This window comes from Acipenser ruthenus, chromosome 8 (assembly GCF_902713425.1).
Source record: "Acipenser ruthenus chromosome 8, fAciRut3.2 maternal haplotype, whole genome shotgun sequence".
NCBI lineage: Eukaryota > Metazoa > Chordata > Actinopteri > Acipenseriformes > Acipenseridae > Acipenser > Acipenser ruthenus.
In genome coordinates this window covers 48,173,511-48,198,282 of record NC_081196.1, presented here as the reverse complement: position 1 = coordinate 48,198,282, position 24,772 = coordinate 48,173,511, and the positions used below count along the sequence as shown (strand labels likewise).

Sequence of the window (24,772 nt, the reverse complement as noted above, 5' to 3'; positions counted from 1 at the left end):
AAATGAAGTGTTATTTGATGACCAGCTTTAATTGTTCAATTAAATAACAACAAACACTCACAGATAAACTGTGCATAAACTTTATTCGTTTTGTAGAATAATGTACATAATGTACTGTATAACATATTTTAAACTTGCACACAACAATGCAGATGAAAACATATTTTTTTAAATGAAGATTCAAGTTTGCAGTCAACATAATATCGAAAACAACAACAAAAAAGCATTAAAGCTAAACAAGGCAGAGTACATGGTTTACACACAAGTCTACTTCAGCAATTAGTAAACAAAACTTTGTACAAAATATAGTGCAAAATTGATTTTTCCTCACTTTCCATCTTTAAAAACACTTTCAAATATCTGAACTCAAATCAGTTTGTAAAATATCAAAAAATAAAAAAGCAATTGTAAGAAAGAAAAAGCTAAATGGGGAAAAAATGCAATCCAGTAGTAGCTACATTGGCAAAATTAGTTTTGTAGTTTTAATATAACAGAAGCCAAGAAGGAGCCTTTACTGCATCTGGTCTGAACGATCAATAAGAAAAGATACACAATATTCTCATATGAAATGCATGGAAAGAACTCATCTGAGTAGTAAAAATGTATTCAGTCATGCATTCAAGAAAATTGAGCTCAATATACACCACCACATCCTCTTTACCAATCATCATACAATAACGTCATTCATTTGAACCCATACACTTTTAAACAACAACAAAAAAACAATCACATCTTTACACATGTACTTAAATTCAGATTTTAGATACCACAATGCAATACATGTTTAATAATAATACAATTTTAAGAAAAGAGCTGCACGTCTATGTAAAATAAACATTATTAAATGTTTTGTCCTTTAACAAGGTAAACAAACAAACAAAAAAGTCTCCATCTAGTGGCCAATTCAATTCCGTTTCTCATCAGAAGTTCAGTAACTAAGTCAAATGGAATTTCTCATTTCTCAATTCAGTGCTGTATCACTGAAACAGCAATACAGTGATTTTATATTCGCTTAGTTGTATCCCTTTAATATTTGGTCCTTGCAATAATTCCGAGCAGTTCTGAGTTGTGTTGCTCCAATACTGAGTTATTATAATTTGTCTATAAATCTGTCTGTGGAATCATAACTGCCAGAGCATTCATCTTTCCATTCAAATCATGCAACAGTGTCATCGTTCAACTTTATCAGCCCCAACCAACTCCCTCTATCTATCTATCTCTATCTATCTATCTATCTATCTATAGATAGATAGATAGATAGATAGATAGAATAGTTAGGGCTGGCAGAGTTAAAAAGGTCCATTATCATATGATTTGAATAATCTCAAAGCGACATAAAAGCCAGAAAATCAGATTTAGAGAAAATTATAATTATACTCAATAGCGGAGCAACAGAACCCAGAAGCATACAGGATTACTGCAAACACCGTGCAATAGTAAGGGGACATTAAAAAGGCAATATAAATGACATCTGAAGCCAATTACTCCAAAAACATGAACTAGGAAAATGTACATTCAAATAGTCACCTATTTTCTGTGGTAACAGTTTTTAAAATTAAATCCCTATAAAGTCAATCATACTCCACATCAGGCTATAAAGCTGCTTCTGAAGCAGTTTTAAATTTGGATGATAGTGGAGGATTCAGCTTTTAAAAAAAATATTCAGCTGAACACCAAACGTATCAACCCTAAAATAGTACAAATACAACCCCCCACCCACCATACTTTTATATTATTACAAAATGTTAACACAATTAGATGGGGTATCATTTCACCATCATATTTAAGTTCATATGTTTATGAAGAATATAGAAAAATGAAGGAAAGAAAACATTAAAAATGATTCTGTAATGGTTATACATTTGTATTTGGTTTTTGAGCATGATGTTTTGTATTTTTTTTTAATGTTTTTTAACAAAAAGAATATGATAGTGATTTATTAATGTGTCAAAAATGATCCCTACCCTGAACACCCCGTGACTGTGTAATATTGTATTGATACTATAATATACACTAGTGCATCAGTGGTACTATTTCTTAACAGTTTAATTATCTTCACCTTTAGAACTGATTTAATGAAGTTTGATATTTTCAGAAATCTGAAATGAAAATCAGATGTTGTCTTTAAAAAAAAAAAAACATTTCTATGGCATCATTCTTTAGGCTTTACATTAATTTTACAATTCAACTTAAAACAATAGAATTGTTGAAACTGTGGAATCATCAACCAAAGTAACCAGAGAAAACAAATGTTAATTTCAGTATCTGAATAAACATGAGTTTCACCTAAATTAGAAATGTTAGATATTAGGCACAAAACTTTTCATATTCAGCTCAAACGTAAATCATTAACAAAACTGGAACACATCACAAAAATCTCAATGATTAGAAAGAAAGAAAAAAATGAACCAAAGCTTTTAAGAAGAACAAAGCATACAGGCAGGTGTGGGGATGGCTTGCTTAACCACTATGATTATAATGTTTCTGTCATTAGGTTGCAACATGCAAAAACACGTCCTTTTAGTTGTGCTTACTGATGATGAATCCTGCAGATTACAACACAAATCCACTTTTAATATTACAAAAAAATGAATAATCAATAAAATAATCACAGGTGATGCTTGTAGCCAGCGCTCCAGATAAGGGTTTGGGTCTGGGAGTAACTTACCATCTAATTTTAACACTGAGAGAGTAAAATGTATTTTCAGGGGATAAAATGCAACATTACCTTAAAGTAATGAGTACTCTCGATAAATACTGTACAATCTTTAATGATAATGGGGTAGGCATTAAAAAAGAGCCTTTCATTTTACCTGAAATGTTACTTTGAACTACTGTACAACCACGTGTGTGTTCTACAAGGTTCTTTATCGGCTCAGCGCATTTTTTTGAGGTATCACACTGACTCTGCAAATTAATTACGTTACTTATATAAATTCTTAAACTCAGTGAACATGTAAACAAATAAATATAAAGCCATACAGAAATGAATTAATAAGTTATAAAACAGTTTAATATTATAGGCACCTTTTTGTAGCGGTTGCCTCTGACGATGGTTCCAGTTGGATTTGTAGCTGGACTGGGGTGTTTACGCTTCAACCTGTGTAGCTTGCTGGCAAATTATTCTTATTTTTACTGTGATTGGCTGCAAAGACAACGGGGCTAGACAAAATTAGATGATGTTGTTGGGTTTGTCTTTCTTGCGTACAGTTTCCTAGTAACTGAAGACATTGTATTCTGGGAGATGTAGTTGTTAGTGGAAGTTTTAGGGGAGGCAGACAAGCTGTGCAGCAAAATTGCAATGCATATTTTTATGCATTACATTTAAATTTAGTGTGTATTTCAGATTTTTGAATGCATAAAAAATGCAGATACAGAGTTTATCTGGACCGTTGTTTGTAGCTAATGATGAAAACTGAGTGGAGGATCTTCTTACTGCGGGATGTGGTTTATTATGTGGTTCAATATAAAAAGAGTAAAAAAACAAAAAGAAGAAGAAATCCAGAATGTTCCAAGTAATTTGGACCCAGCTCTACAGTTTTAATGCTTGGATTCAAACTACAGTTTGAATGATTAGGTCCGTACTACAGTTTAAATGATTATAAATAACCATTAATAAAGAAACACCTGGTAGAGCTTCGTTTGGAGTGTTTTAGTTTTAATACAGTAGCTGAACTTAATCTCCCACCTTTGCTATCTTATCATTAGGTGTGTGGGGATACTCTAGATACGTTAGGACAGTTATACACACACTCACAGACAACACTTCACATATTTGTAGTTCCCGTATGTTCTGTTTAAGGATAGTGTTCAAATCTACCAACAAAAAGTTGCATCTGTTTTCTATGTGTGTTGGGTTATTATACAACGTAACCAAGGAGGAGAATATATCAAACTGAAATTGCTGTATTATTTAGAATGTATCCCTGATTTGGAAATAGCATTTAGGCATCCCTGTAAGGGGAGAATATATATGTTTTTGTAATAATTAGTGCCTCATCAGCCCATTGTTAATTGAATATATAGACGCTGGTAGGTTAGTTTTGTATTTCCCCTCATTACAATGTATTGGTTCTACACAGTGCCACTGCACATCTCAGAAAGGCTATCTATGATCCTCATTTTAAAAGGGTTACATGAAGTGCTTTTCTTTAATGGTTAAATCCATAGCTATTGTTGACATACAGTAACATTTGATTCCAAATTAGAGTTTTCTCTTGCAGACCGACCAGCACTCCAATAGGAAGGGAAAGTTGACAACACTCTTAGCCCAGAGAAAGTATATATTGCTGCTAACCACAACACTACAGTGCAATAAATCAACCCAGAGGGATAAATGGGTTGGCGTCAGAATTTAGGATTATACTGCTAGGTCATCAGATCTCACTCTACTACTGGACCCGCTGGCCTTGCTGAGTCTACGTTTATCCTTAAAAAGGTTCTCATGCCCAGGAGGGGCAGCTGAACTATTGGAGGTCTCACTTCCTTGCAGGTAGTGCATTTGGAGAAAATCTTCACCCTCCAAGTTGTCACGACTATGGTGACGCTCTGTGGCCATATTGGCAGAGTTCTGCTGGTGGGCCAGCTTGTTATTGAAAGGGTTGCATCGGCCATCGGTCGCCACCAAACACCGGTTGAAATCTGGTGTAGGTGTGCAAGCCTGGGAGGGTCTGTCTGGTGCGTCAGGTTCCTTGGAGATGGGGGCAGCTGCAACAGGGTTAGGGGTGGAGTTGTAGGTTCTCAAACACTGCTTGAACTTCTTCCATCCAAGATGGTAAAGCTCCACCACACTCAGAAAAAGTGAGAACACCGCCACAGTAAGCATGAACACTATGAAGACGTTCTTCTCAGTTGGCCTGGACATGTAGCAGTTCACAGGATTAGGGCAAGGCCAATTATCGCAGTGGTAGAGGGGTTTCAGGAAGATCCCGTAAATAAGATACTGACCCACAATGAAAGCCACCTCAATAACCGTCCTGATGAGGATACTGAAGACGTATGTTTGGAGTAAAGTCCCCTTGAGCTTGATCTTGACAGTGGCTTCTTCTTTCATTGATACGTCCACCTTGTCTTCTAGATACTCTTTGCCACCTTGGGCCCTGTCTTCTTGCTCTCTGAGTTTCTTTTTCTCCTCCATGCGGACTGTATGCATAGCATGTCCCATGTAGATGAGGGAGGGGGTTGAAACAAATATAATCTGAAGAACCCAATAGCGGATGTGTGAGATGGGGAAAGCCTTGTCGTAGCACACATTCGTGCAACCAGGCTGCAGGGTATCACATTCAAAGTCGCTGTGCTCATCTCCCCAGGAGGACTCGGCTGCAGTGCCCAGGACAAGGATCCGGAAAATAAAGACCACAGTGAGCCAGACCTTTCCCACTATCGTTGAGTGCTCCTGTACTTCTTCAAGGATGTTTCCTAAAAGACTCCAGTCACCCATTACTGCTCGCACCTATCTGCGAAGAGGCCTAACAAAAACAAAGCAGAAAAAATATTTTATTATCATTAAATATGTATTCATCCAGTACACATATTTACCTGGATAGGTTATTATGAAGCATCAGCACTCTGTCAAACCTAATAAACTTATTATTGAAGATCAGCTCATCTGTGGTAGGTTCAGCCTATCTCCTTGTGTATAGGCTTATACCTAGGCCCCTACCTAAATTGCTGTAAAAATAAAAACAAATTGCGGCTCAGTTGCGGGCAAAGTAAGAAAAATTGCGGAAAGGTAATTATAGCTCTTTAATAATTGCGGTAATTTACAAAATCCAAGGCTATTCATTTGTTTTTTATTAAATCAAAATGATGCGCTGAAATGATAGCATTATTTTGTATGCCAAATAATGTATTTGCGTAAACAAAAATGTTTTTACCGTAACTATACCGTAACTATGCATTCATACAAAACAAAACAAACAAACAAAAAAAAACAGTACATTTGTAACAAACATGCTGGACAAAATCGAGTCGTTATCTTTAGACGTTTGCATTTTAGAAGCATTGAAGGTCAGTGCAGAACACCCACTGGCAGTCTTCTCATGTACGTCCTGTCGTTGCTTTGTGAAGACTTGGCCATACCGAGACGCTGCACGCTCAGCATCTACAGAATGAGGCAAGATCGATAGGGATCGCTTTGCTGTCTGTTAACTCTGGAAACCGCTGTAGAACTACAGGTGATCTACACTTCATGGATACAAGCAGAACACCTCGAAAGATCTGATCGTTTTCAACAATGGTTTGGCATTATGAGCAATTAACTCAATGTCAAGTGGCAAATACGTGTTGCTTAAAGCGAGATTAAAGTGCCCAGTGGTGAATCAGGTGAAATCCTCATTTCACTTTCAGTGAACTCGCTGTATACATTAACATACTCAGCGTGGTATAGAACTGCTTGAAATCACTTGTTTTGGACACAGAAGCACTTGATCAGGACTGGTCTACTGTTTTTCTGCAAGAAAAGCTTTAAAACGCTGTTTGCGAGCTGGGCAGTATTTTAATTTTTTTTTTCATTGCAGCAATGAATTTATCAACTTTAGAAAAATGTTACACCACTGATTGCTAGCCAGACTTAGAATGTGAGCATTGCAGGTTATATGCACCGAATTAGGAAGCAGACCATATAGTACTTCATTATATGCCCGAGTACAGTATGTGGCATTGTCTGTCACAATCCCATCACACACACACATTGTTAAACTCAATAGCAGCGCAAGATGTGGCGTGTACCTTACTACTCTAGTTTAATCCAGCAAAAATGTACTCATTGGACCCATGCTGACATAGAGCGGGCACACTCTGTAATCAAATTTGATTCGAAACAAAAAATAAATATCAGGACAAAGATGAAGACAAACCAATTATATTCTGCTCATTAGGTATTTTTTCAGTGAAAATAAAAATAAAGACCGTTAAGAAAATATCACAAAAGTTTTCTTCAAATTCTCTTTAAAAATATATTTTGATTAATTTAGCTAATGCAGTGTCTTATTGTTGTGCTTGACACTGAGTACTTGTTTTAGACTCTTGTTCCTCTTGTTCCATTGTAATAACGTTATTGCGCTTTCTTGATCTGTACATGAGGGGGGACATTAGTCAAATCTACATCCCAGCAAAAATGTCCACGTTGGCCCAGCAATGGCCCAGCACAGGCTGAAATATTGGCCCATAACTGGCAGCCATTGTGGGCCCCGTGTGGATTTGCCAGAGTGGCCCCAAGTCATTGGCACAGTGCTCGCTGCTCACATTAGAACAGTGCTCGCTGCTCACATTGGAACAGTGCTCGCTGCTCACATTGGAACAGTGCTCGCTGCTCACATTGGAACAGTGCTCGCTGCTCACATTGGCACAGTGCTCACTGCTCACATTGGCACAGTGCTCGCTGCTCACATTGGAACAGTGCTCGCTGCTCACATTGGAACAGTGCTCGCTGCTCACATTGGCACAGTGCTCACTGCTCACATTAGAACAGTGCTCGCTGCTCACATTGGAACAGTGCTCGCTACTCACATTGGAACAGTGCTCGCTGCTCACATTGGAACAGTGCTGGCTGCTCACATTGGAACAGTGCTCGCTGCTCACATTGAAACAGTGCTCGCTGCTCACATTGGAACAGTGCTGGCTGCCCACATTGGAACAGTGCTCGCTGCTCATGTTGGCACAGTGCTCGCTGCTCACATTGGAACAGTGCTCGCTGCTCACATTGGAACAGTGCTCGCTGCTCACATTGGCACAGTGCTCGCTGCTCACATTGGAACAGTGCTGGCTGCCCACATTGGAACAGTGCTCGCTGCTCACGTTGGCACAGTGCTCGCTGCTCACATTGGAACAGTGCTCGCTGCTCACATTGGAACAGTGCTCGCTGCTCACATTGGCACAGTGCTCGCTGCTTACATTGGAACAGTGCTCGCTGCTCACATTGGCACAGTGCTCGCTGCTCACATTGGAACAGTGCTCGCTGCTCACATTGAAACAGTGCTCGCTGCTCACATTGGAACAGTGCTCGCTGCTCACATTGGAACAGTGCTCGCTGCTCACATTGGAACAGTGCTCGCTGCTCACGTTGGCACAGTGCTCGCTGCTCACATTGGGCCCACGTGGATTTGCACATCGGGGCCATTGGGGACAATGGCCCCTATGTGCAAATCAACGCGGGGCATACACCGGCTGCCAGTTATGGGCCAACATTTCAGCTCGTGTTGGGCCATTGTTGAGCCAACATGGACATTTTTGCTGGGGAGGGGAGTCGGGGAGAATAATCAGGCTATGTTGCAAATTCCAGGGGGTGAATAATCAGGCTACGTTGCAAATTCCAGCAGCTGATTGTGTAAAAATCAAGCCCTGAGATTTTTTAACATGCAAAGGTACTGCTTGCAGAGGTTCTGTGTTTTGCAATGCTTCCCCGGTACACTGCTAGACATTGCGGTAGAAGCCTAATATTGCGGGATCCGCAATTTACGCAATATCGCAAATTAAGTAGGGCCCTACTTATACCCCTATTCACTTACAATAATAAGCAATTTCAGATCATGATTCAGTTCAGCATACTTTGTTGTAGATATTTACTAAAACTTGTTAATAAATGTATGTATGTTGCTGGCAATGTATGTACACCAAGCTACACGGCCTTCCTCTCTAAGGCAGTTGCTCTCTGATGCAAGATTACTGATAGTTATTGGACAGTAGTGCAATCCAGTATGTTGAAAGTTCCTAGAGATAGTTGGGAGGGGTTTCCCTGGCATTATATACCCCAGGGCCATTGACAGTAATAAAACTCCCAAGCATCTCCTTCAATCAAGCCAAGGAGGTGGCCACTTCAATATGGGAGACAGTATGGGAGCTCACTGAGTCCACATATTTCCCTAGCAAAATATGTGGTCCTTCAAAACTTTCAATGGATTTTTTTTTTCAGCTTGGAAAACCACATCTAATACATACTGTTATTTTATCTGGAAGGGAGTATCAATGTTTATACTCTCCTCAGAAATTCTACTAGAGTTCCCTTGAGAGGTTTTTGCGACATTCTGGTTCTAGAGAATGGAAAGTTCAGCATCGTTCCCTGGGGAAGTTCTGACAACATGTCAGCAGTTTATAAATAGCAGCCTCACTGTAAAAACCGAAGAACTCTGCAGCCCTGGGCAGACAGTAACAACCTTTCTCATAACGTAAACTGGGCTCTGCTTTGGAGAAGGGTCAGTGGGAATTGGAGGCACGTCACAGTAAAAACAAAATCTTTAAATTTCTGATTTCCAGCAAGGGGGGGAGGGGGGGGGGGAGGTCCTGAGAACTGCAGTTATATTTTTATATTACGTCAATCATCTCATTATGTCACTGACATAGTGAGACAAAGTAAGAATTGTTTTTTTAACCAATTACGTTGAAGCTACACACAGGTGTATTAACCAATTTCTTAAAATCCCTTTTATACGTTTAATTGGCTTCAGATATATTTCAACAATTTAAACAGTGAACAGATCCTTTTAAGCCTTTAAAGGGTAAACATATTTTCAGAAAATACTAATGGAGTTCATTTGGCTAATTTACAGTCAAAAACATATGTACACTAAATGTAATACATTATTTAGACCTAGTAAACTTAGCATCTTCCACCTGTTAAAGGTAGTGAGGGTATATTAAAATAATAGCAGTTTTTGTGATTGCACTATTTGTGATGTTTGTTTAAAAAAAAAAAAAAAAAAGTCTCTATGTTGCTTATACCCTAGCTGCCCCGTCAATGACATTCAAATCAACGTTCTGAGAAAATGTAAAAATGTAATTCACAGAAAGGCCCCTAAGAGATGCCAAAACATTGCCGAAATATCAGAGACATTCTGAATAACAGGAACATGTTGAGAAGAGTTTTGACAAGACACCATCTTGTAATAACTGACTGGAGCGTGAATGATGCCAGCCCGCTTCTCCAGTAGGTTTGAGCGTTACAAGACTCAAGATTAGCCAGCATGCCACCTGTGAGCCAAATGTGTCCCCTGTAAGGGCTGAGCTTGGCAGCCACAGCTTAGAACAAAAATACAGAAATCTTCACCAATGGCGCTGTCAAGTTTGAACTGAACATGTAAATGTATTGAAAACCCTGCAGCTGCACTGACTTTAAAAAACGGATGTACCATAATCTACATATACAATTAGACAAGTACAGTATTTAGGAAAAAAGAAAAAAGTAATTCTGATCCTGTCATATAGTAAAAAGAGTTTTGAGAAAACATATCAGAATATTGTATTTGAATAACTGTTCCAAGTGCAGTTTTAAAACAGTACACTCTATACAATTCGAACTCTCGTTCACACATCAGTAGCAGCCAGTCATAGGGGTAGTATTCTTGTTTGTTCTTCTAAAAACAAAACTCACACCACAAAAATCCCAATTGATACATCCCATATAATACTATATATTACTTATACCTTCTGCAGTTTATTGTCTTTACAATACAGCCTCAAAAGCCAACGTCGTATGCAATACATTATGTGTTGGCCTTAACATCTACTTAGAGTTAGATAGATAGATAGGGTAGCTTTTTTCTCCATTCAAAAATACAGGGTTAAGACATTTGTGGATGACCTCTTTTAAATAACCTTTAATAAAACCACAGAATTAACTTGCTTACTATGCTACCTTAACACCTACATTGATAATTACACCAGTACACAGTTCAAATGTCCAGACCGAAGATGTCATTCCATAGGTAACCATTATACAGTTAGCACTTTACAGTACTACTTACAAGGCCAGTGAAGATCCTTATAATAAGAAACGATTATATATATATATATCTATATCTATATCTATATATATCTATATCTATATCTATATCTATATATATATATATATATATATATATATATATATATATATATATATATATATATATATATATATATATATATTTATACACACATACATATAATATACATGATTATATAATCACATGTTCTTCAAAACGCAACCCCAGTTTGTTAAAAACAGCACAGCTTTGGAAACTGACAGTTCAGTACCCAGTACCTAAAAGACATGACACATTCTTACCGGCTCCAATGGAAGTAGGAACAGCACTGAGACAGTAGTAAACTGCAGCAGTCACTGGATGTTCCTGAACTCTCAGCTCATACATGGACAGAGTCAGCACTTGTGTTTAAGGAGTTTCCAGAGCAGGGGGCAAGGCTTCATATAATCTATGCATGTTCATGGGGGTGGGGGTGGGGTGGGGGGGGGGGGGGGGGGGGGGGTGGTGTTAGGAAGTCTGTTTTATTTAACACTCAAGCTCTACTAATAAAGGCTCAGTATGGGATCAGACACATCAACCACCAGTCTACTTTATTCAAATTTAAATTATTATTATTATTATTATTTTTAAATAATCAATTTTAATCTGTAACGTGGCACAGTTGGGTTTGTGGTTAACTTACAAGTCTAAACTGTCAGTCAGCAGTGTTGTGTGTGTGTGTGTGAGTGTCATTCAGTGCCACACTGTAGGTCATCATGTGAAGATGGGGTTCCTGAGCTATAGTCCATTGCAACTGATCATGCAAACAGTCACTGAGCCAATGCTAAAGGTACAGCATAGGAATCTTTTTTTTTTAGAGCATTTCTTCATTGTGATAAAATGAGTAAGCAAGGCATTATACAACAACAAAGGCTTGACTATATCGATGCAGATGGGGTTATGCTTGTGGGAACAGAACATGATATTTGGTTATCAGGGAAGTAGGAAATATCCATCTGTTCAAAGCCGAGACGTTTATTTGGAAAAGTGTTTTTTCAGAAGGAAGTCATTTTAAACAATATAGTTTCCTAGTGCTCTGGCTCCCAAAGGATATTGATTGAATGAGCCGATTACAACAGAAAGCAAAGGACAGGAAGAGGGTTGATGAACAACTGATATTTTAAACTTCCAAAACAATGCACCTGACAGGACTCTGGCAGGGCTCACTGTCCAGAATGATTTACACCACCTTTATTTGACGTTTGTTTAAGGATCATGAACAACACAGAGGTTTATGGCTTTGTCACATCAAGTCACAGCGGAAGTATTTAAAATGCTTACAGCTGAATCAACAACTTAACCCGTTAGAAAACTGAAAGCACCAGCTTTACAGTGAATTGAAAAGGACAAATTCTTTATATGCGCAAACATTTGGCTTGACTAAACGGAAAATGGAGCAGAATATACATGCAGAGTGACCAGCAATAGTTCAGGGTATTCTAATATGTACATATATTATTAACCCATTAAGGAATTCTGTAGCTCTGTAAAAGTTAGCTTTAAAAAATGTAAACAATTTTAAGCGTGTGTTGCCACATGCTATATATATATATATATATATATATATATATATATATATATATATATATATATATATATATATATATATATTTACAGAAGTCACTCTACAGTACAAAGTTATTAATAAGCAGTTGTTTTTTGTTAAATCAGTATTTTGATGTACTTTTTTTATCTAAAGTTGTGTGATACAGGATTGTTGATTACATCCGTGGAAGTTTTTAATGGCAAAACATGTAAATTGATATTTGAAGCAGTTTACTCATTAATATTAAATTAAAATGTATATGTATTCAGTAAGCCCTTTAATAATGATCAGAAATAATTAAAGAAATCTTTTAACACTGAAAGAAACAAAAGTTTTGTCTAGAAGTCTTTATAAGCTGTTGGGAAAGACTGGTCAAATAATCTTTGTTTTATTTATCTATAATGATAGACATCTGTTACCTCCATTCCTCTTTTTTTGCAGCATGGTGCATCTCAAATATGAAAATAAATAACTATGATATATGTTGTAACTTTTTTTTTTAATATAAATGTAGTCATTGCCAATTATTTTTATTATTTTCTCCCAATTTGGAATGGCCAATTATTATTTGAAGCTCAGCTCACCGCTATCACCCCTGCGCTGACTTGGGAGGGTGAAGACGAACACACGCTGTCCTCCGAAGCATGTGCCGTCAACCGACCGCTTTTTTTAACACACTGCAGCCACCCAAGAGCTACAGCGTCGGAGGACAACGCACCTCTCGGGCAGCTTACAGGCAAGCCTGCAGGCGCCCGGGCAGACTACAGGGGTCGCTGGTGCGCGGTGAGCCGAGGACACCCTGGCCGACCTAACCCTCCCTCCCCCAGGCAGCACTCGGCCAATTGAGCGCCGCCCCCTAGGAGCTCCCATCCACGGTCGGCTGTGGAATAGCCTGGATTTGTACCAGCGACGTCCAGACTATAGTGCGCATCCTGCATTCCACGTGAAGCATCTTTACTGGATGCGCCACTCGGGATCTTCAATGTTGTAATTTTTTTGGAACTCTATTTATCTTGATGTACCTCATAGTCAATAAATCTGATTTTGTTTTTAAAGCCACTATTACCGTATTTCCAATATTTAAAAGATTCTAATACAGTCCAACAAAAATTGCAATGTAAGCAACACAAACCCCAAGACCTTCTCTATATCCAGTCAGTGTCAACGTGTTGCAATCACTGTGCTGAAGTGTTTCAAAGCACAGCCTCCTATATATCTGACACTGATATTTCTATTGCACCTGGGTTCTAAAGATTGTATGAGATGGTACCTGTTTGGATTGCGCGTCTAAGCCTAGCTTTCAAGTTAATTGCTTAATGTTACATTAAATAACAGGGTTTGTTTAAAGCTGGACGCCAACTGTGGTTGCAGGCTGCTGAGCCCACAGTGAAAGCATGCAAACAATATCTTCTCTACAGCATTGATGCATGTGATATCATGTGGACCGGCTGACTGAACTGCCATCTCATTGTCTTTGTATGCTTTTATTGAAATGTACACATTATGCTTGAAGCATGACCTGACAGTTGCAGTTGGAGGTCTTGTGTGGCATTCTGTTCACATCAGACAAGCTGTAGACTGTAATAAACAAGTATCTAATTTGGGTGGCCCATGGGAAGATAATTGTAATGACACTTTAAAACAAACCTGATGTTGTTGTGTTTCATATCTAACAAAAAATCTTCTTTAGAAGCATACAAATTAAAGTCAACATTCCATCCTGGGCCATCTTTTCACAAAGTACATCCTCGCCACAATGTACTGCTTCTCGATACAATGCATTTCGGGTATACTAAGCTTCTGGCTATGGCTGATCTTTTAAACAGACTTTCAAACACCAGAAAAATGCCTGATTGGTGTTAATTGCTGTAGGAGACTGTATACCATTGAACATTTTAGTAGCAATTACTATAACTACAGTATTTTCTGCTTCTCGCTGTGCTGTACTTTCACTGTTGCATACAACATAATTACTACTGTATAGGTCATTTGTGATTTGCCGTTTGGCCTGCAACATATAGTTGTGTAAATATGTATCTACAGAGTGCATTGTAATACTCTGTGTCTTGGTATATAGCATTACCCTACATTAGCGGATTCATATTAGACACTTGATAAACCCATGATAAACCAAGGAGTTGGTGTTCTTGAAAGTTTACACAAATGTTAAGATTTACAAGAACCATTCCCATAGACACCCAAAACACGCATTCATTAAAAATCAAAGAAGTCAGGCTTTAGCAATCAAATGGGCTACAGAACAGTTTTCTATTGAGGCCAGGTTTTCAATTCAGACACCTGGCTCCACTGAATGAACGTTACAGTTTGGCACCTGTCAGAGACTGCAATGAGACCCGCAAGAGGTTAGCTGCATGAAGCTGTTCACCAAGTGAACAAAGTAGAGCGAGAATGAGCACAGATATTAAAAGCATGCCAAGCATTTATTGACACCATAGGTATTTCATAGAAAAGCAGCAAGAAAAATGTGGTCTTTGCCCTATTTATTCAGTTGTTTCAAATATGCACTGCAAGTACAGATTTAGCAGACATCATCATTTAATGTCATTGTGATACAGGCTAAGGTACAGTTTAATTTTCTTGTTTTATTACCTATGTTGTATGTCCTCTGACAGAAACATTTTTGAAGACGTGTATTTTTAAGACATTTCAAACTCTTTACATTATATTTAAAAATAATAATAATGAGGCTATCAATAGTGGCCTATTTTATTAACATATTTATTAGTATGTTTTAATACCCCTCTCATATTAAATGTTGTGTTGTATTATTTTCAAGAATTTTAATCCAAGGATGACATAAGATGCTATAACTGTTTTAATCGGACAGAGCCCACTTCAACCCAGTTTTACTATCACTCTGTAATTCAGTGGCTCTGCTAAGACTGAAAACCATGAGCTCCTAGTAAGTATCAAGCTTCCTCCCTCATAAATCAAGTAGGTTGGGGTAAAGGGCAGATTTACTGGAAAACACATACAGGATGCTGTGTTTTGTGATAACAAAATGTACAATTATTCTAAATTCATTAATGCATCTCTTTTATTTACCACACCATTTCTGAAATTGGTCTACAATTGCTCCCAAAAACATATTTTACGATTAAAGCTGATAATCGGTTATTGTTAACAAAGTTGATTATTTTATTTCATTTTCGGCATTCACCAGTTGTTGTGATTATGGGAATATTGCAACGGCATAACTACCTGTATGTAATTGCATGTGCTCAGTACAGAATAAAACAATACAATAGTAAAATCAGTGTCATACATTTACACACAGACTCATTAAAATCAAAATGCCTGTAGGCTAGGTCTGTGAAGATCAATTTTTCATACCGTTTAAAAATGGTCCATATACAGTAAATGTCTCAATATCTAGTACTGGCTACTGTGGCTTGCTTCTAATCAGGCAGCAGGGATCTTGTCCCATTCTTCAGTCAGTGCAATACCAACCATGCTTTCTGATGTCAATGGGGGGTAGCAATGCTGACAAACACAATGTCTGAGAAGCTCCTAAAGGTGGTAATACTCAATTAAGGTCTGGACTTCTTGCTGGAGAGTGACAATCCTGGCAGTATGACAGAAGGCATTATCTTGTATCAGAACTGAGGGGCAATTGCAAAATGTATTGAAGAAGATGAAAAAAGTTCTACTTGGCTAATGCCTTAACAACTTTTTTGACTATGTTCATAGTGTTTTTCTTTTTTTTTTTTTTTTTTGAGTAGTGTATATTTTGTAACAATAAGACAGACATTTTCAAATTGTGTTTGACACCTGCCTGATTCTCAAATGGATTGTGTAAGGCTGGGCATGTATACAATTTCTATCTGTTGCAGGATGTCAAGCTGCCATGACATTTGCAAGCACATTTAGTGAAGCCTTGTCCAGTCCCTTGCAGATAGAATATGAGGGGTTTCAGCTGGGTTCATGACAGGTTCTATATTAAACCACGCTGCCAGATTGTTAATGATTGGTGCCCAATCGGCTCTGTTTTTCATTTCGACAAAGCACCATCATTCACTCAATTTCTTAGGACTATTTGTTTGCATCCATGTTGTGTGCATACTTTCTACATCCTGATTTGCTCTCTCAACACTTCCTGGCTTTGTCTGTGACACTGTTGTCCCTGCAACTGTAGCAACTTTAAAAAACAGACACATATATCAGGGCGTTTCCGTTGAAGAAGATCTGTTAACAAGTGTGACAAGAGTAGCAGGCACCACTGAGCTTTCTCTCTGGAGGCATTATAGGATTGTTATCCTGTAGTTATTTATTTATTTAGGTGTTTAATATTCAAACACTAATACAAAATCAACAAAATAATATTTGATTAACAATTATTCATTTTTCCTAGTTGTCTTTTTTTGTAAAATTCAACTCACATTATAAAATCTTTTTCGTGGATATTTATCAATATATTTATTAATCAAGCACAAATAAAAAATGAACAAAATAATACTTTATCAACCAATTTCCTTGGTATGATTTTTTTTTTTTTTGAGAATCTTGAACTGACATTGTCTTGAACCTCAACACACCTGAAGCGTATATTACACAATCCTGTCATATATATGTGTGTGTGTGTGTGTGTGTGTGTGTGTGTGTTTATATTGGTCTCAGTAATATTTAAACAATATTTGAAATGACATAAAAAAAACCTGCCATTATTAAAACAGATATTTAACTTTTAGCAAACTTTCTTAGAAATAATTTTGGTTTGCAATCATACCAGGGTAATTCATAACTTAAGTTACATCCATCACTGACCATACCCTCCAGGTTTTGGACATAAAAAAAACAACACTCATAAGCTAATTTGCTGAACACCAGAGGCTATCATATGACCACATCATTGCATTTCTGAAAAAAAGTTCTCATTTAATAATGGCTGTATAAGATATAAGGCATATTAAAGAAAATTAAATTCCATGGAAAATGACTTGCCATACGTCATTTTGTCCTTGCAGTACATGGCACTTTAACTTTATTGTTGTAGCTAGTGTTACTGCAGTCACATGGTACATAGCCCCGTTCTTCCCCTGTTATATTTACTTACTTGAGGACAGGCTTTATGTTGGACTCAATGTAGTTATTGTCAACAATTAAACTGGAGGTTTTTGGTTTCACATCCAGAACTGCTCAATATTTAATGGTATAAACCAGTTTCTATGCATGTGGGGTAGGATCTTTTTTCAGCCTCTAACAACATGCTTGATTATTGCCAACAATGATTTTTAAAAAAACAAACAGTATATTTTATTAACTTACACCAACATGCACTAGTTATTTTCATTAATGGCCGGTAAATCTTGAAAATCAAAGGAAAACAGGATATTTTTCAACTTTCCCCAATGTATGTGGTTATTGTCAACAATACACCTTTAAAGTTGAAAATGAATGGGTTTGACATCAAACAAAACATATATAATATAAGATGTATACTAAATAGAAATGCCAAAGTACTATATAATAACTTTTTATTCAAAGTATAATGTTTCTTTCCAACAAGTCATTTCTAAATTTCTAATTGTTACCAGTGTTTCTTAGTACTGTACGACACTAAATAAAACAAACATTGACACTTGTACAGCATGGAACATAGTATAAATAAGTACCAATGCACTTTCACTTTAAATGAGCATACTGTTAATATATGAACTTTTTAACAACTGTTAAATATATAACAGAAAATACACATTTATTATACACAAATGTAACAATTTCTGTAGACTTACTTTAAAATATCACAGCATTGACCTACTGTCTGGTACATGAGATACGTCCAGCTTTCAACACCCAGTTAAACGGTATAAAATAACAACCTCATGAAAGTATTTATGCATCTGGTAAGTTACCTGTTAGGCTGCCGGACATAAGGCTGACTCCACTTCTGGCTCTGGAAGAATAGTTATGGACAGGTTCTCTCTATTTGCATTTCGGACGAACCATTTAAAAGGCAGACGGAGTAGAGGAGACCCCAGACTGACAAACAGTGGCAGCTGTCTGCAGGCTACTTTTATTTAAAGAAGTGTTTACAGATTACAGTAAATGTAATCTTATGCAGGGTGCAGTATAAGAAATGCCTGGCATTGCTTCAGCATTTCCTTCAGCCCCCAGCCACCCCCACCCCCCCGTCTCCCTGGTACTCTATTTTTATTAGAATAATGCATCTGTATCAGAAGGGAAGTTAGATTGTATTTAGAAAACAATGGCAATTCTAAAACAAATCTCCAACTCCCCTCTCTGAGGGCCAGAGTTTCCAGTGTGGGCCTCATTAATAACAAGCAGTGCTTGATTCATTGATTCATGAACAAGGAAAAGATGGAATTGCACTCTCATCGTATTGCTTCTGTAGTACTACACCAGTCACCATGCATTCCTTTTTATACATGTAAGCATGCACAGTTTGTATGTATGCATGCACATAACTATGTACTGTAAATGGCTATGGATTTATGGATGTGATAGGGCACATCAAGTGCACAAGCAGATACTCATAATAAAGGTTTTATTACTATCTAGGGAGGTTGTTGTCTCCAAGTTCACTCTATAGCTAGTAAGTGCTGTTAACTTTTCTTTTTTAAGGTCCTAAATTTGAATAAAAATTCAGTCCCTTCCACTCTGAGTCTGACCATGTGCTGTTATTGTAGCATACCAATTGATCCCAATAATCCCAATTATCTATGTATTCTTTATTAAATCTCCCACAGAGCACCTTCACACGCAGCAAGATTACAACACAACATGCAACTAGAAACATACTAAATTCATAACATAAACTACAATCTAATAATCAAATACATTGGGGCTTATACATTTGCCAGTTTTTTGGTCATTAATCAGCTAGAAATTGCAACCAAAATATTTTTGCTTTGTTTCTGTTTTCTGCTTTCTCACAATAGCAGTAGTTGAAATAGTTTTATTGGCAGACTAATTCACAGATGACAAATTCATACAAATAACTGAGGTGACTTTGGAAGCAATCATCCAACTCACTAATGACCCATAATGTCTCCTGTGGTATCCACCAAGGCTCTATTCAGTTATTCTCCTTATACTTGCTACCATTGGGCGTGACTATCCGTAAATACCACGTACATTTTCACTATTATGCTGATGACACACAACTTTACATCTCTGTAAAACCTGGGGATACATCAGCTGTCTCCACCCTAATTGCATGTCTGTCGGAGGTGGAAAGCTGGATGTCCCAACATTTTCTGCAGTTAAATTCAGGTAAGACTGGAGTCTTGCTGTTGGGTTCTCAGCAGCAATTGGAGATGGCAAATTCCATTAAAAAAATATAGGTAAATATAATTTAAATATAAAATCCAAGGCCAGAAACCTGGGATTTGCAATTGACTTTGATTTAAGTTTCGAGGCTCATGTTTGTGACGTCACTAAATTGTCTTTTTGTCACTTACGTAACATTGCCAAGATTAGGTCTTTTCTATCACTGCCTGACACTGAGAAGCTAATTCATGCATTTGTTTAATCTAGACTGGTTTACTGCAATGCTCTGTCATCTGGGCTACCAAATCATGCCTTATTCTGTTTGCAGCTTGTTCAAAATGCAGCTGATAGGGTGCTAAGTAGAACAAAGAAAAGTGTTCACATAACTCCAGTATTGGCTGCACTTCATTGGCTTCCAATACATTTAAGAACTGATTTTAAGATTTTGCTACTGACTTATAAGGCGTTCCATGGTCTGGCTCCTGATTATCTGAAAGAGCTCCTGCCCCCATATGAACCTATCCGTGCTCTAAGGTCAGCTGATTCTGGCCTTCTGGCTATTCCAAAGACTAAGACAAAGAGAGAGAGGAAGAGCTTTTAGCTATAATGCACCAAGATTGTGGAATAGATTGCCAGATGACATTAGAGAAGCAGTGTCACTTCATGTTTTTAAGTCGTGGTTAAAGACTATTTTTTTAGATTAGCTTTTGAATGCTGGTTTTATGTATCAGTCTCTTAATATGGTAATTGTACTCCTTTCTTTATTATTAATTTTATTGTATGTTTTTCTTTCACTGTATCTTTGTTGCTTTTGATTATTTAGTTGTTGCTTAATAACTGTTATTTTATTCCTCTCTTGTTATCAATCTTATTATTTTTTCTGAACTCTGCATTCAATTCTACTGTATTCTTGTTGATTTTATTGTATTGTAAAGCGCTTTGGGACACTGTGTAAAAGGCACTATTAAAATAAATACACTTTTAACTTTATAATGTGAGGGAAAATTATTTCTAATCTTCAGTGTTGTCTTTTTCTTGATATGCATATTTTGTTCCTATTTTAAAATATTCTATGTCACCACTGTGGAGATGTGGTACATGGTTAGATAAGGGAATTGTCTGTACTTTTGCAGTGGCTGTTTGGGTAACATGGATACAAAAGGCTGTATTCATAGAGTGTTAGCGTGATAGGAAGTGTTTTTCAGTTTTATTCAAAAACCTGCCTAATGAAAACTCCCAAAAATCACATGATAATTTATTTTAGCTTTGCTTTGTTTTTTGTTTTGTTTTTTAAGAAGATTTTGACCTGGTTTGTTTGTCTTTAGACAAGTCCTCCTTGTGTGTCCTTTATCAGTGAATGCATTTGCTTTCTACACCAGTAAGCGCATAATTTATTCACAATCTATCTATCTATCTATCTATCTATCTATCTATCTATCTATCTATCCATCTCTCTATCTATCTATCTATCCATCCACTGTAAAAAAATAAATAAATACATTTAACGTTGAAATGACTGGCAGCAGAGTAGCCAGTCAAATATCTTCAAAATAACTGGTGTGACCGTATTAACTGAATTACAACAAATGACTTAAATGCAATATATGGTCACACTTTATAAACTGATTTACAGCAAGTAACCGTAAAGCAATACATACAATCACACTGTATATACTGAATTACGGTAAATGACTGTTAAGCAATACACGGTCATAGCATGAAAATCTTGCTCTTGCTCTAGCTCTCGCTTATGCTCTCGCTCATGATCTTGCTCTTGCTCTTGCTCTTGCTCATGATCATGCTCTTGCTCATGCTCATGCTCTTGCTCTCGCTCTCGCTCATGCTCTTGCTCTCGCTCATGATCGTGCTCTCGCTCTTGCTCATGATCATGCTCTTGCTCTCGCTCTCGCTCATGATCGTGCTCTCGCTCTTGCTCATGATCATGCTCTTGCTCTCGCTCTCACTTATGCTCTCGCTCATGCTCTTGCTCTCGCTCATGATCTCACTCTCGCTCGTGATCTTGCTCTCACTCTTGCTCATGATCATGCTCTTGCTCTCGCTCATGATCACGCTCTTGCTTTCGCTCTTGTTCATGATCTCGCTCTCGCTCATGCTCTTGCTCTCGCTCTTGTTCATGATCTTGCTCTCGCTCTCGCTCATGATCTTGCTCTTGCTCTCGTTCTCGCTCATGATCTTGCTCTTGCTCTCGCTCATGCTCTTGCTCTCGCTCTTGTTCATGATCTCGCTCTCGCTCATGATCATGCTCTCGCTCTCGCTCATGCTCTTGCTCTCGCTCTTGTTCATGATCTTGCTCTCGCTCTCGCTCTCGCTCATGATCTTGCTCTTGCTCTCGCTCTCTCGCTCATGATCTTGCTCTCGCTCTCGCTCATGCTCTTGCTCTCGCTCTTGTTCATGATCTCGCTCTCGCTCTTTCGCTCTTTCGCTCTTGCTCTCGCTCATGATCTTGCTCTCGCTCTTTCGCTCTTTCGCTCTTGCTCATGATCATGCTCTCGCTCTCGCTCATGCTCTTGCTCTCGCTCATGATCGTGCTCTCGCTCTTGCTCATGATCATGCTCTTGCTCTCGCTCTCACTTATGCTCTCGCTCATGCTCTTGCTCTCGCTCATGATCTCACTCTCGCTCGTGATCTTGCTCTCACTCTTGCTCATGATCATGCTCTTGCTCTCGCTCATGATCATGCTCTTGCTCTCGCTCATGATCATGCTCTTGCTTTCGCTCTTCATGATCTCGCTCTTGCTCATGATCGTGCTCTCGCTCTTGCTCATGATCATGCTCTTGCTCTCGCTCTCACTTATGCTCTCGCTCATGATCTTGCTCTCGCTCTTGCTCATGATCTTGCTCTTGCTCTCGCTCATGATCTTGCTCTCGCTCTTTCGCTCTTGCTCATGATCTTGCTTTCGCTCTCGCTCATGCTCTTGCTCTCGCTCTTTCGCTCTTGCTCATGCTCTTGCTCTTGGGTCATGACTCCCAGAACAGGGGTGACCACACACAACATGAGGAAAACACATAAAGGGTGAGGGGACACAAAGGGCATGCACATTGACAAATAACCGTGCAACCGCACCGCACATTTAACAGATAATAACACAAAGAGCCCTGGTAAGATGCATATCAGTGTCAATCATGTGTAAGAACCCCTCATAATAACCAATCCAGAGGAAAGAGGAAGGCGGGATCACCATTTTCTTAAGCCGGATTTGCTTGGTACATTGTGGCTCTAATTACTGTGTATTTACATAGTGGCTACTTAGTAAATACATGTGTACTTACAAATATTTGCAATGTTATTATGCATGGTTACAATGTACTTATTGTGTAAATATTTTTGCACCATGTATGCAAGTACATAATTGTATCAGAAAAGGTTAGGGTTAGGGTTAAGGTTAGATTTTGGGTTACGGTTAGAATTAGGGCTATGTCTTGCAAAAAGATTAACACATTACGTAAATTGTAACTATGTATAATTACATAATTATGTGTGAGTACACATGAATGTACTAAGTAATTACTATGTAATTACACAGTAATTAGAGACTCAATGTAAAGTGTTACCGAAAAGATAAACAGCACTGCAGTTTCTGTTTGATGTCTCACATTCAAACTACATTTTTGGAAATAATTAGAAGTGTAATGTTAAATAGCTGTACTGTATGTACAGTTATTGTTATATGTAATGCAGACACTGAGAAATACTACTCTGCTGCAGAACTGTTCTTTTAAAATGGCGTACAGGTCATGGGAGCTATGTAATGTGTATTATAAATAAAGTTACATTATAGATTTGAAATTAACATTTTCTAACAGCTGCATTATAACCAGGGCTTCTGTTTTTCGGGTTTTATTAATTGTGTTTTTTGGTGCTTATTTTTAGCTATTTTCGAGTTTTATGTAAATCTTTTTTTTTCAGGACTTTTGTTTTTGATATACTGTATGAAATTAGTGTTTTCGGTTACTTTCCAAAATGCTTGAGTGTTTGTGTGTGTGTGTGTGTGTGTGTGTGTGTGTGTGTGTGTGTGTGTGTGTGTGTCAAAATATGTATTGTAACTCGACAGTACTTGCACACTTAAATTGTACCTTCTTTCCATTGCTGTCTTCCACAACGAAATCCCTATAGTCACGGGCACATTCTTCTGGGGTTTTTGTGTGCAGGCATTTTTGTACATTTTGCCACAATTCGGTTTTAAATCCTCTGTGTCTTAACTGTAATACAGCTTTAAATCCCGCTAACAAGCCTCCATCCTGTTTGTAATCTCGTTTTAAATCTCGCAAGCGGAGTCTCCAATAGAAATGTAGGAATGTCCTGTCACTCAGTAGTTGGGGTGGGTTTAAAGCATTCAGCACTAATCAATAATAGATACAAGTCAGGAAGGCGGGACATTGCCCAGCAGCACGGGACATGTATTTATTATTATTTTTGTAGTAGGTTTCATTTTTTTAAATGTGAAAAGGGTAAAGTCACCATGAATTGATTAACCATTTCCACAGTTTTTACGGTGTTTTCCGGTGTTATCAACCCTAGAGACAAGTTCAACAAGACAATTCCAGCAAACCTTTATTATTATTGTGATTAGACACTGCTGTTGTTTTATCTTTGTTTATCTTTTAGTTGCAGATTCATTTACCTTTTGAATGTTTTGCTTTCCTATGGTTTTGATTTCCTAAAACTTGATATTCTGTCTGAATGTTCCGTTAGAAGTCCCATCCGGTTGAGCTTTCTAATAATAATAATAATAATAATAATAATAATAATAATAATAATAATAATAATAATAATAATAATATAAAGTAATTTTTGTCTTGTAATTGTTCTTGTAAAGTTGGTGTTGGTGGCATGTAGCATTTGGATAACAGGAAGACACTTTTATTGCGAAGTGTAGACCTGTTTTATGTAGAGCCAACTCCAGTGTGCTCACTACGCTGGACCTAGCCACATGATTGCTGGACGTGTGGCCGGAGCTCTCCTTCTTGTCAACGGCACCTCACTAACTTTTAGCATGTTCTTATCTCATCTTCCCTCGCCTTGCAAGGGACCTGATAAAATAGTTTCCCCTTTTTTAATCTGCACTCATGACAGCAGCAGAATGCTGCAGGGGCTGGGAGCAGCATGCGGAAGGTCTGTACCACCGTGTGCCAAGGCAGTATGTTCTAGATGCGCAAGTTCTGGATTTAAATAAAGT

The 24,772-nt window shown here is 37.8% G+C and overlaps 1 protein-coding gene across 2 annotated transcripts; it reads right to left on the bottom strand.

Moving 5' to 3' along the window:
• Positions 1 to 64: 64 nt before the first annotated feature.
• On the bottom strand, positions 65 to 18,384 carry LOC117406801 (gap junction alpha-5 protein-like). 2 transcript variants are annotated; one of them, XM_034011119.3, is made up of 2 exons: positions 18,198 to 18,384; positions 65 to 5,468 (listed from the first exon to the last, which is right to left on the bottom strand). In XM_034011119.3, exon 2 carries the CDS (start codon positions 5,438 to 5,440, stop codon positions 4,361 to 4,363), a length of 1,080 nt encoding a protein of 359 aa, XP_033867010.1. In that variant the 5' UTR covers positions 5,441 to 5,468; positions 18,198 to 18,384; the 3' UTR covers positions 65 to 4,360. The 2 variants fall into 2 exon arrangements, with proteins under 2 accessions (XP_033867010.1, XP_033867011.1); XM_034011120.3 differs by lacking the exon at positions 18,198 to 18,384 and adding an exon at positions 11,042 to 11,144.
• Positions 18,385 to 24,772: the final 6,388 nt, after the last annotated feature.

Excerpts from the sequence above, each read along its gene's own strand:
- LOC117406801 (XM_034011119.3), bottom strand. The coding sequence starts at position 5,440 with ATGGGTGACTGGAGTCTTTTAGGAAACATCCTTGAAGAAGTACAGGAG.